Source organism: Gadus macrocephalus, chromosome 10 (assembly GCF_031168955.1).
Source record: "Gadus macrocephalus chromosome 10, ASM3116895v1".
Taxonomy (NCBI): Eukaryota; Metazoa; Chordata; class Actinopteri; order Gadiformes; family Gadidae; genus Gadus; species Gadus macrocephalus.
The window spans coordinates 18,188,164-18,199,998 of NC_082391.1; the positions used below are offsets into that span (position 1 = coordinate 18,188,164).

The 11,835-nt window shown below is 41.8% G+C and overlaps 2 protein-coding genes across 2 annotated transcripts; both read left to right on the forward strand.

The window, feature by feature from the left end:
• Nucleotides 1-1,971: 1,971 nt before the first annotated feature.
• cdx4 (caudal type homeobox 4) lies at nt 1,972-5,572 on the forward strand. Its single transcript, XM_060063752.1, has 3 exons — nt 1,972-2,905; nt 4,639-4,784; nt 4,946-5,572. The coding sequence occupies exons 1-3, from the start codon at nt 2,476-2,478 to the stop codon at nt 5,261-5,263; spliced, it is 894 nt and encodes a 297-aa protein (XP_059919735.1). The 5' UTR covers nt 1,972-2,475; the 3' UTR covers nt 5,264-5,572.
• A 908-nt stretch (nt 5,573-6,480) lies between these two features.
• Nucleotides 6,481-11,180, forward strand: chic1 (cysteine-rich hydrophobic domain 1). Its single transcript, XM_060063060.1, has 6 exons — nt 6,481-6,676; nt 7,508-7,562; nt 8,597-8,752; nt 9,189-9,245; nt 9,684-9,743; nt 9,861-11,180. The coding sequence occupies exons 1-6, from the start codon at nt 6,531-6,533 to the stop codon at nt 9,909-9,911; spliced, it is 525 nt and encodes a 174-aa protein (XP_059919043.1). The 5' UTR covers nt 6,481-6,530; the 3' UTR covers nt 9,912-11,180.
• Nucleotides 11,181-11,835: the final 655 nt, after the last annotated feature.

An 11,835-nucleotide genomic window follows, 5' to 3' on the forward strand; every position in this document is an offset into this window, starting at 1 on the left:
ATTCCTTACCCATATTTCAGTTTTTTCATGTGTATCAAACTGAATGCCACTCAGATGCCAATTTCCACAGCTCTACAATGCTTTACATTACACATTTCACCCACGTCACATGTTGACGTTACTGTATCGTAAAGTAACTTTCATACACCACAGTAACGTTACTGTCCCCAATGAGTGACTCACGCCTCACGCTGGCAGCGTGCGACTCAGTACGGCCGAACATCATGTTCCATCAACCCTGCGTCGAAAAGTCTGTGCCGCGTTCTCTTCAGCACGCTCGAAAATCTAATGCTTTGAACTCTTTGATTTGTGCAAAACCAACGGCATGCATGCATTTAAATCGGATAAGAATTATATTTTCTTGAATATGGCCGTCCGTGGAAGGAATTCAATCTCTTGATTACGACTGAGAGGTCACAACTTTAATATTATATAATTCGTTTCTCAGGTAGGTTAATTGCATAAATTGCTAGTTTAATTTAGGTAAAGGAAACAGGTAGTAGTTTATAATTATTGTATGATTTAGTGAAAGGGGGTGGGATCAAACAAGTGTATACTTCTTCCCACTTCTTTTCAAAAGTGTTTTTCAAAAGAAAAAAGAAAAAAAAAGGAAAAAGAGACCCTTGTTTTTGTTTCTGTCAGTCGATTACAAGTTTCTTGCATATTTGAAATTACATTTTCAAATCAAATCAAATCAAATCAACGTCATCGTTGTGTCTAGAGTCAATTTACTGTGCAACGGATGAATGAACCATAGTGTACAAACCTACTGCCGCAAACTCAAAGGAACTGCTGGTAGATTGTTGGTCGATACTGCCGTCTGTGGGAATCTTGAGGTATGACAAGACAAGGGGGACAGCGACAGCGAAAGAGCAATGGTTACAATAACTGTTGGTGACGCGCATAGTTCCGCACCTGACCACAAGAGGGCGCTGGTAGCCATAAATCTAACATCGGTGCGTAAAAAGACACTGAGAAATGTCACGAAATCAGAATACACAGAATGAAAACAAGTCCTTGGTTAACAAGATAACACATTGGTTAACGAGAGACAGTGGAACAAAGGCTTTAGCATGGACTTGAATATCGCTTCGGTCAAAATAACATGAATTATGCAGAGGGGACAAAATAGCAATCCAAAACCCAGGTGAAGAGAATTGTCTTCGATTATAGTTTATTTAATAATTAGTTAAGGATCTCAGCCAGGGAACATGGGGCTTGTTATAACCTTGTTAAAAAGTGACGGTGGACTAAAGGCACGCTTCTAATTGCAGTCTAATTATTTAGGCCTATGAAACCATTATGTGCCTATACAATTAGCCTACCACATTAAATTCCGATTGTATAACTTCATTATCGGTTTGGTTTACAGAGCAAAAAATAAACTCAATTAGAATTGCTTGTTTTAGCCTAGCCCTAAACTACAATGGATCTAAACATTTTAAAAACAAAAATTCCCCTATATGTAGACCTGCATCGACAGATATATTGAGTTGATTTCATTCCTAAATGTCTTTTCATTTTCTCCTATCCCATAACGCCTGTGAAATCAGGGTGTTTCGCCTTGGCTGAGAGAGATCGCTTCCTTCTGACCGGAATTAGCTGTGAAGTGTGACCTTTAGGTGTTACCATAGAATGACTAACCCGTCTTGCCCCACGAAGAGTCCCACTTTACACCTCGTTTGCATGAAAAATAAAACCTAACAAACAGGATCACAACACTTTGCCGAATGTTTGGAGATTAATGGCACCTTTATTGGGTTTGAACTTACACTCAACAAGGTGAATCTTCCAAAAAGCTCCATGGCTATTAGGCCTGATTTTGCATATTTAAACCAGAGTCAATAATGCGTGAATGGATGCATGAAATGCAACACAACATAACATAGCAGGAGATTCAAAATGGACCTGCTTGACAATTGCATAGTGCGAAACGCTTTTACGTGCTTGCAAAACGTCAGAAGTCATAACATCTTCATGGGCAAAGCGCTGCAGGGCGCCCAGGGCTTACCTATGACAACATTGTCTTGTAGGCTCGTTAAACCTGTGGCTGCCATAGGCCACAGTGTGAATGTATGCATGGAAACCGACCTTCTGATGTCTTGGGATAGGCCGAATGGGAGGTGATGACGCAGCGCAGGACAGGCGCGAGGGGACAGTTGGGCCCAGCATCATCTACCCAGCCGTCATTTGGATGCAAATCTCGAAGAGTCGAGGAGCTTCCTGACGTCAGGAATTACATTAGTATCCTGCTTGCTCCTTGTCAACAGAGCCACACTATGGACGGCTAGCAGCGCAGGACCTGCAGGTCGCCAATCATCTTGGAAACTTATTGGACTGTACGAGCCTCGGGTTTCACGGATTGTTTTACGCTTACAGATTTATAGCTTCAGTGTGACAATGTCACCGTAAAGACATCTTTATTTTCTCTGTGAAGTTATTGCACATTTTGTGTTCCATGTGTATTTAGTCATCATGTATGTGGGATATATACTGGATAAGGACAGCAACATGTATCACCAGGGTCCCGTGAGGAGATCCAGTATCAATCTCCCTCCACAGAACTTTGTCACGACCCCGCAATACCCAGACTTTACGGGATACCACCATGTGCCCAACATGGAGACGCACACACAGTCTGCGGGGAACTGGGGACCCTCGTATGGCGCGCCGAGGGAGGACTGGGGCGCGTACAGCCTGGGACCACCTAACGCTGTTCCAGCGCCGTTGAACAACTCGTCCCCGGGACAGGTCTCTTACTGCTCGCCTGAGTACAGCCACATGCACGCCCCGAGCTCAGCCGTGTTACAACCGCCACCTGAGAACATTAACGATGCGCAACTTTCACCCGAAAGGCGCAATTCGTACCAATGGATGAGTAAAACTGTGCAATCGTCTTCCACTGGTGAGTTTGCGGCAATCCTCCGTTTTGACTTGCTATGTAATGCTAGACGTGTGAGGTGTGGCCTTTCGCCTCGAGTAAACATGCCAAATTCAGAAAGTTCTCAATATTTATGCTGTGCTTTTGATTTTTGATGTTTCATAATTGCTGCGTAATTCGTTTCCTACTGGTGTATTATGAAAAGTAATAGGGAGAAAATAGTAGCCGAAAGTGCAAGTGTTATTCCTAGGCTATTAAGTATGAATATACATAAGAATAAAAACGAAATTGAAACAGTTTCGTTAATAAATGCCTCGTCGAAGTCTAGCCTAACTAAACCAAACATTTCGGAATTCATTCTGCAGGCCCAATATGCTACTTTATTTTTTAATTTCGGCCTAGTAGTCTACAACTATTTTTAGGATGATAAAATGTATTTAAGCATCGGCTTACAATAAAACAGAAATTCGTGACATGTTCATTTATAATTGTGTAACTCAAAACAGAACCCAGGAGTCATTATACAGGGAAAACTAAAACGAATTGTAACAAAAACGTATACTCTATCAACCAGGCCTTCCCGCAGCCCTAACAGAAAAAGGTGTTCACTTGTTATGCTGATGAGCTTCCACTTGTAAAGCACGTGTGAAGTCGGCTTCCCTGCACATTGCTGAGGGTTCGGCGGGTTATCCGTCATATCCAGGCGTGGACCCCCTTTTTTCAACACCTCCTAGACTTTGATATGCACCGCTGTCTCTTCCTCTGCGAGAGTTATATTACCGGAAAGAGTCATGTGTTCCACAGCAAATGTCGCATCTACTACTCTAAAGTCCCAGTATAAATCTATTAAACCGTCTCTGGAGTTATGTAAACGAATCATTCACTTATTTTCTCATGTGTTGAATGTATTTATTAAAGTTGTAAGTGGCAGCTCAGTGGAGGAACTTCAACTATTTATTTTCTGCTTGGACGTTTATATAGGTCTATAATTTAGGCCTACATCCTCATCATAATATATCAACTTTATGAATTATAATGACCGATATGATCTTGATGTAGCCATGCGTTATGTATGCATTCATTTGGCCTATATTTATAGAATATAACGAAACACAAAATGCCTTTTTGGTTTGTTTGACAAACTGCATTCAAAGATAATTTAAATCCTGAAAATGGTCAGGAAATAAATACATGAATAGTTACTTGTAATTGGCTGCATAAATAATTGTCAAATAAATCAGCCTTAATTTGTGAATACATTTCGTTATTTGCTGTAGGTAGTTATGAAGGGCCTGATAAATCAATGTGGTAAAATGTATTCCGAAGCACAAAAGTGAAGATATAAATGATGAAAGTCTTGAGTGAACATTTTTAATCCTAGTTCAAATGTAATTCCTGAAATACAGTGTGCTGCAAAAAATTCCACAGCAGCAGAAGAACGTCCGTAAGCATTTTAAGAATGTTTTTGAGGATTATTTCTGCGATTCATTTCTTAGATTTATGAGATGCATAACGAATACTGTGTCTCTTGTTGTGTGTTCAAATTGACATCAAAGCCTGCAGGTACCCAGTCTATCTGTGATCGACTAAGTGAATCTTTGTCCCAGACACCACTATAAAGATCAGGCAGATACATGGACCGGTCCGAGCTCGTCCCATGCTTGCCCTCTGATAAAGGACTGTCCTTCTTTATCCTGTTGATTTATTTGCATTAAAGTCTAACCCTTTTGTATTTGTGTTGTTCCTTTTAATTGAAGGTAAAACGCGAACCAAGGAAAAGTACAGGGTGGTGTATACCGACCACCAGCGTCTGGAGCTGGAGAAGGAGTTTCACTTCAACAGGTACATCACCATCCGGAGGAAGGCGGAGCTCGCGGCCAACCTGGGCTTGTCGGAACGACAGGTAACCCTAATCTCTAATCCTCCTTATTCCTGATTTTGTCCTTATTTCTGCCCTGCACTTTAAAAACAATAACATCATCCTTCTCATTGTGTGTAGGCCTTTGTGGTGAAATATTGTACTTGACATTTGCTAAATATATTTTTTTCTCTTTGCGTTTGCAGGTGAAAATCTGGTTTCAAAATCGCCGGGCCAAAGAAAGGAAATTAATCAAGAAGAAGATGGGCCAGTCGTACGGCAGCGGGGGGTCGGTGCACAGCGACCCTGGCTCCGTGAGCCCCCTGACCGTCGCCGGGGCCCTCAGCCCCACTGAGATCCACGCCTCTCTTTATCCACCACAGGGTATGAACACCTTGCCACCCATCAGGAATATACAGCAACAACAACAACAGATACAACAACAGCAAATACAACAGCAACAGCAACAACAACAACAGCAACAACAACAACAGCAACAACAGCAAGTGATTGTTACTCTGTAAACTCACTGCGGGACAACATAATATTGTATAACTGAGCACTCCGATATGCTGAAAGGACACTTGAGACCCAGGAGGATTATTCTGGGATGCTGAAGAGAGAGAGAAGATGATGTATAGAACGACTCGCTGGAGGCTCTTGAAATATTGTTTTTTATAGAATAGATTTAATAATGGAGTAAATAATCGTTGTGTTCAAATTTAGTTCTTAAAAAAAATGTTTATGTTATTGATAACATGAATACCACTTTGTATGTTTAAAGCTTATGTGTTTGTTTATTATAATAAAAAAAAAATACCTCAGGGACTTTTGAGTAGAAGTTGAACTGAATCGACTGCATTTGGAAAGACAGTGTGTGCTCGTCGAACAGTCTCTTCTATTTCATTGAAATCTTTTGTAAAAACAGGAAAAATTATAACCTATAGTGTCATGGGGGGACTAATTGTTTAATGGCACACTTAAGGTGTAAATAAATTGTTTTTTTAAAGTAATTCTACATTTTGTTTGACGATTATTTATTTGCTATGAGTGTTAGTTGCGAAATTCATCTCTAACTTTTTCAACATGAATTGGGCTAATTCTGTCCACAAGCTGTAGCCATAACAAGCAGTGTAGCTGTAACGTCCATCCATACATTTGTGGTTTAATCTTGCAGGTCTGGATAGCCTACTTTCTTTTACAATAACTGCCCCTTCTTTTAACTGTGTATTGCAAGTGTCAAATGGCTTAACCCCGATGACATAATAGCGTCCAAATAAAGGCAATACGTAATATTAAGTTTTAACTCTTGGTTTGTTCATTTCTAATATTGTTTTGTATTATTCCATCATTAAAAAGGCAAATTGCATGCATAATTGCATGGGCTTATATTGGCATCCGATCTAATTGACTTGTTTGGGGTCTAATTGGTAATAATGAAATTATATTCAGAGAAAAACTTTGGGGAATAGGAGTGTTGTCCTTACTTTATTTGCTCAGCTTGTAGGCATGCACAGTTTCATTCTTTATTTTTGTCGTTGATAGAATAAAATATATAATCTCTAGGTCTAGTAAAATCTGCAATATAACGCAATTCGGGCAGTGTAAACGAAATAACATAGTCGCATCTTCACCAAGTCTTTACAGTTGCGTATGTTACAATGGAGAGAAACAAAACAACAGAACATTTTATAAAGTGATGTGAAAAGGAAACGATATGATCCAAGCTGTTCACGATCACCCCAAATTCAGCGCGTCGTATGCGCATGCCCAACATCGAAGCATGACGTCATGAGCGTCCTGCTGCCCAACATGGCGGACTTCGACACCATATATGAGTTAGAAGACGAAGACGAGGACCATGTAGTGAGTGAAGAAGTCCTGCCCAGATATTGTCCAGAGCCCGTGGTGGTGAGAGGGGCCGGGCACATCACAGTGTAAGCAAAAACAGATCGACTCGTATCTATTGGCTTTTATAGGACCTGAGGACTGAACTAGCCTCATGCTAGCCTGCTAGTTCACGTCAATCACAACATCTGACTAGCTCCACAGCCACTATCTGTTTGAAATAACGAACACAATTCTTTTCGCGTTTCGTGTAAACTGGTCAGGGGCTTATGTTATATTTCAGTTGTTTAAGCACTGTGTAGATGTCAGGTAATCTACTGTCACTTCTTGGTGCTAACATCACAATGTCTTTGTTTTCATTGGTAAGATGATTGGTCTGCAAGATCTACTGTATTTAATCAACTTGACACACACACACGCGCACACAGTCTGGCTATTATAATTTATGGTATTTTGTGCGAGGGGGATATCAGTCCTTGAACCTTTGACAGACGCTGTAGTAGGCTACTAAATCAATAAAATAACTCGACTAACTTTTGAACGAATTACTATAATCCTTTGCTATTTCTTGCTGCTTTTGTCAGTTTATAAAGATTTTAATTCAGGCCCCATTAAATTTTGTGCATACTTTCTTGAGACTATTCAGACCAGATTTTGATAGTCTTTAGATCTATATTAATAAATAAGAATGTATAATAAGGTAATTATTGTAATGAGTATACCAAATAGTAGACACATTTACTTAAAACTTACAAACTCTTGTTCACAACGTTGTTTTCCCTAAGAGATTGTAGAATCGATCACAAACCTTTTAATTATGTTTTCTGATTTCATCCCTCTATTTAATTTTCGTATTTTCTAAGTTTAAGATGTAAGTTGTTAAAGTTAATATGCATTTCAATGTTCTCTTTGATTTACAGGTTTGGATTAAGCAACAGATTTGATTCAGAATTTCCTGCCGTTCTCACAGGAAAGGTACAGTCACATTCATTCCTCCTTCAGTCTCTCATTGGCTGGACTTTCTTCCAATTCCATGGGAATTGGGGGGAAAAAAGGGCAGTTAAACCCCCACAATACTATTGTTCTTTCGGTTGCCTTTGGATAAAGCCAACCTTCCTAAAGTCCTCTTTTCAGGGACGGCCTGGGTGTAATGGCGAGGTGTTTGAAGCCGCGCACCAAAGTGTCCTGAATGTAGCTCTGTAAATGAGTAAGCCCGGCTCAGCTGGGCAGGGTACGACCCCAGTGTTTAGAAAGGTACAGTTCCAGGTGATAAACGAATTGAATAAAGAGTGTGCAACACACTAGAAAGGAAGGCTTCCTGGGCTGGACGCTGGGACACAAAAAGGCTGCAGGGGGCTTGCGCAGGCCGAGGGAAGTGGTGGGCAATAAACAGAGCGCTCGGTATTGTGACCCAGGATGACATGTGATGGACGAGGTCACAATTATGATGATTGAAGGGTGCAGATCAGGCCCTGCTGGTCTTTATTCCGAGGTCTGTGGCTGTTTGTAAAGAGACCTTTGCATCCTGTCATAAAAGCTTACGACCCCCGTTTTATGGCGTACAGACTGGGCAAGGAATGAGCATCTATTCATGTTGTTTGGCTGCTGCGGCCACAGGCAGTGAGCTTATCTCCCCTTTGAGTCTCCTCTTGCCTTCAGTGGTCTAGCGCTCGGTTTAGAGAGTCGCATACGTTCGCTTCATAGATGTCATCTCATCTCTGGCCAGCATCTCACTGCATGGAACTGTTGGTTTCTCTGCGACTCTTTGATCCAGGGCAGGTTTCTGTTTGTCGTCAATCAGGAAGCTGTTATAAATCAGTACCGTCGTAGCAGTGATATGAGTGCCCCCTCTCTTCTGCTTCCATCTGGTTCTGCTATGTATTGCACGTGGCGACGCCTTTTAGGATTTTTCATTAAATTAAGTTTGTCTACAGCAGTTTGCTTCTTCGTTTCCCCCCCCCCCCCCCCCCCCCCCCAATGAAAACCCCTTGTTCTGGTGTTCCTGGTAGGTGGCACCGGAGGAGTTCAAAACCAGCATCAGCAGGGTTAACGCCTGCCTGAAGAAGAACCTGCCGGTCAACGTCAAGTGGCTGCTGTGCGGCTGCCTTTGCTGCTGCTGTACAGTAGGCTGCAGTCTGTGGCCCGTCCTCTGCCTCAACAAGAGGGTGAGCCTCCCCCTCCACACCAACACGCCAACGCCACACACTTCTGTGGCGCGCTCTGCGCAATCCTGCCGACTCTCTCCCTTAAATCAGCACTAATTACTCTAGGGGCTGTTGCAGCAATCCAGGCATACAGGAGGCAGGCGCGCAGGGCAATCACAGACTCCTGTTCAATTAGTGGCCCTGTGCAGAAATTATACGTTGAGTGCATTATGCATTATTAATGACCTGGCCCAGCGAGGTCATTTAAAAGGTGTGGATGCTACACACATTTACGGGCAACAAAGTGGAAATTACAAGCTGGTAAAGTGGGCGTCCATAAATCCTACATGTTGGTGGGTTTGGGTTACTGCTAACTGGTTAAGTGTGTGTGCGTTTGAGTAATGGCCAAGCTCTCTCCTTTTAATCTGTTAATGTTTTTTTGTTCTCACCCAAACAGACAAGAAAGTCAATTCAGAAGTTGTTGGAGTGGGAAAATAATAGGTTATACCACAAGGTAGGTACAAAAAAAACCAATCAGTTCCTGTCTGAGAAAGTACATGAGGTAAATGTGTCAGCAGGAGTAACCGGTTTTTGATGGATCGGGGCAGAAAGCACCACTCCTATATTGACCCCCGAGCTCCTCTGAGTCAGATGGGCTGATCGGCAGCTCAGGGTTGACCAGGGTAGACTGTGAGGTCAGCAGCAAAATGCTGCGTTAATTTTGTTTGGTCTCGCAGCAACTAATTACCGCTAGTAGCCGTACAAAGGCATAAAGGCAACTCTTCAGGGTGTCTGGCCACAGTTTGACCTCAGTGAGACCAGACAGCCCTCCTCCCCCAGCGAAAGTGGAGATTCTGGACAGATTTCTCTTTGTTTATCGGTGTCTTTGTGTGTCTGAGAGTGTTTGTTTGTCGGGTTGACTCTATGTCCCTGTGCTATCTTCTCTCCTAAGCTCGGGCTGCACTGGAAATTCACCCGAAGGAAATGTGAAGGAAGTAACATGATGGAATATGTAAGCCCCCCTTCTTATGCTATCACTTTGTATTTGCGATGACCTTAATTCATCTTCATTGATTATCTTAACGCGTAAAGTAAAATGCCCCTCCCCCTCCCTCTCCCCTGTCTATAGGTGATTCTTGTGGAGTTCTTGCCCAAATATCCTATATTTCGGCCGGACTGAGGAGGCCACTCGACGACGGGACGTGTGGTCCTCAAACCCGCTCCTTAGTGCCTTGTATATACACACGTTACACACTATGTCGGAAAAAAGAGAGGTGATCCACACTGGAGCCGCGCCTTGGACCTGACCATCTCCCAGTACCTTGTACATACAACACTGTCACTTTGCTTTAGAGCAGATTTTGCACATCTACCGACTTAAAAGAAAAAAAAATGTGTTCCCTGGTTGTGCTCCCCATTTTGTTTGTTGTTACGTGACAAATAAGAGAAAGTCGAATCGCTAGAGAAGTGCATTGACCCCAAAGAACTGGTAACCTTACCCCCACCTTATGTATCGGTGAATTACTTTTAAATGTGACGCCTCCAACCTTCTGAAGCATCCTTGCCTTACGTATTGATATCCTTTTTTGTTTGTTTTTTACAACGTGGAAGGCGTGTTATGTATTATTTTGAGTTTTCTCCTGCACCGACTGCTGTGGCTTGCAGACGCAAAGCTGGAGGGCGGTTGTTTCCTAACACTGTATGTCAATACCCTGTGTTTTCTGTTAGGATTAACCGTGTTACATGATGGGGGATTACCTTCCTTGTAAATGCAATGTCAGGATTAAGGTGTACATTTGTTTACATAAAGTTACTTAGATATTTTAGTGGGGGCGCATCCTTGCCAATATATTGCTGTACCATGGTTTTTGTTTTTGGAAGATGTGGATGTTCTTTTCCAGTTCACATGGACCTGTTTACCCAGTAAGCCATATAGTTGACTGACACACCTATGTGTAGGAGTTAGGATTGACAATTGCACTTTGCATATTAATGTCAGGATTTTAGAGTATGATAACGTCGATCCCTAAATGATGCTACGAATGCATGTTATTAACATTGTTGTTTTTTTTGCCAAGGAAGTAGACAACACATTCATGTCAAATATTAAGCAAATGTGGCTGAAATTCTTATGCTGTTGGAAAACAAATGTTATTTTTTAATTGAATTTGTTTTGGGGTTTTCTCTGCTGTCCTTTCGAAAGGACATTGACATCTTTCCTTTGTTGCGTTAATTCTGTTTGACACTAACATTTTTCTTACCTAAATCTCGCTGCAGTGTATTGCATAAGAGTGCCTCTGGAATAGCTGGGGAATAACAGGTGTAAATCTCCTCACTTGTACAAAGGAGACTTCCAAAGTGTCTCCAAGTTTTGTCCAGTTACATTTCTTGTTAACGTGTCATTTGAACTTACTTCCAGTGGAGTGAGTGAATAAATTGTTCATTTAGACTTTTCCTCATTGCTAGCTTGTTGCTCTTGCTTCATTGTGAACAATAGCCCTCGAGGAATGTCTAAATACTATTCCACTGTATGCGTAAAGAGCCATAGAAAAAGGACCTTTTGAATAAATAATAACCCCTATCCACTAGGGGGCATGTTTGTGGTGAGCAGTCCAGGCAGGTATGGAACAAGCAATAAGCACTCTTCCAATATGATAGTCCTATGGATAAAAAAAATAGATGGCTCCTAGTTTCACACTATAATCCTAGGCCATGAGTATTGTCCTCAACTGGATTGGTCAAAACATGGTGTAATGGACATCTCAATAGACGTCCATTACACACCATGCTCCATAGTTATCTAGCAGACCTTATCCAAAGGGACTCCTGTGAATTGAGCTATATGTCAGTAAGGAGCAGGTAAGATTAGGCATCTTGCTCAAGGAGGCATACAGGTAGGCTGACCACATTTGTGGATCAAACTGCACATTTCAGCTGGGAGTCCCAACACCATTGCCAATACACTGTGGATGGACTAATGTACATTTAACCTCCCTAGGGTATAATTGTTCAGACTCTAGGGTTAAAACAAGACAGCTACAGTGCTTTCAGAAAAATGAATTGGTTCTTCAAGTAACTTAAACTGGGATATCATTGTATACTAT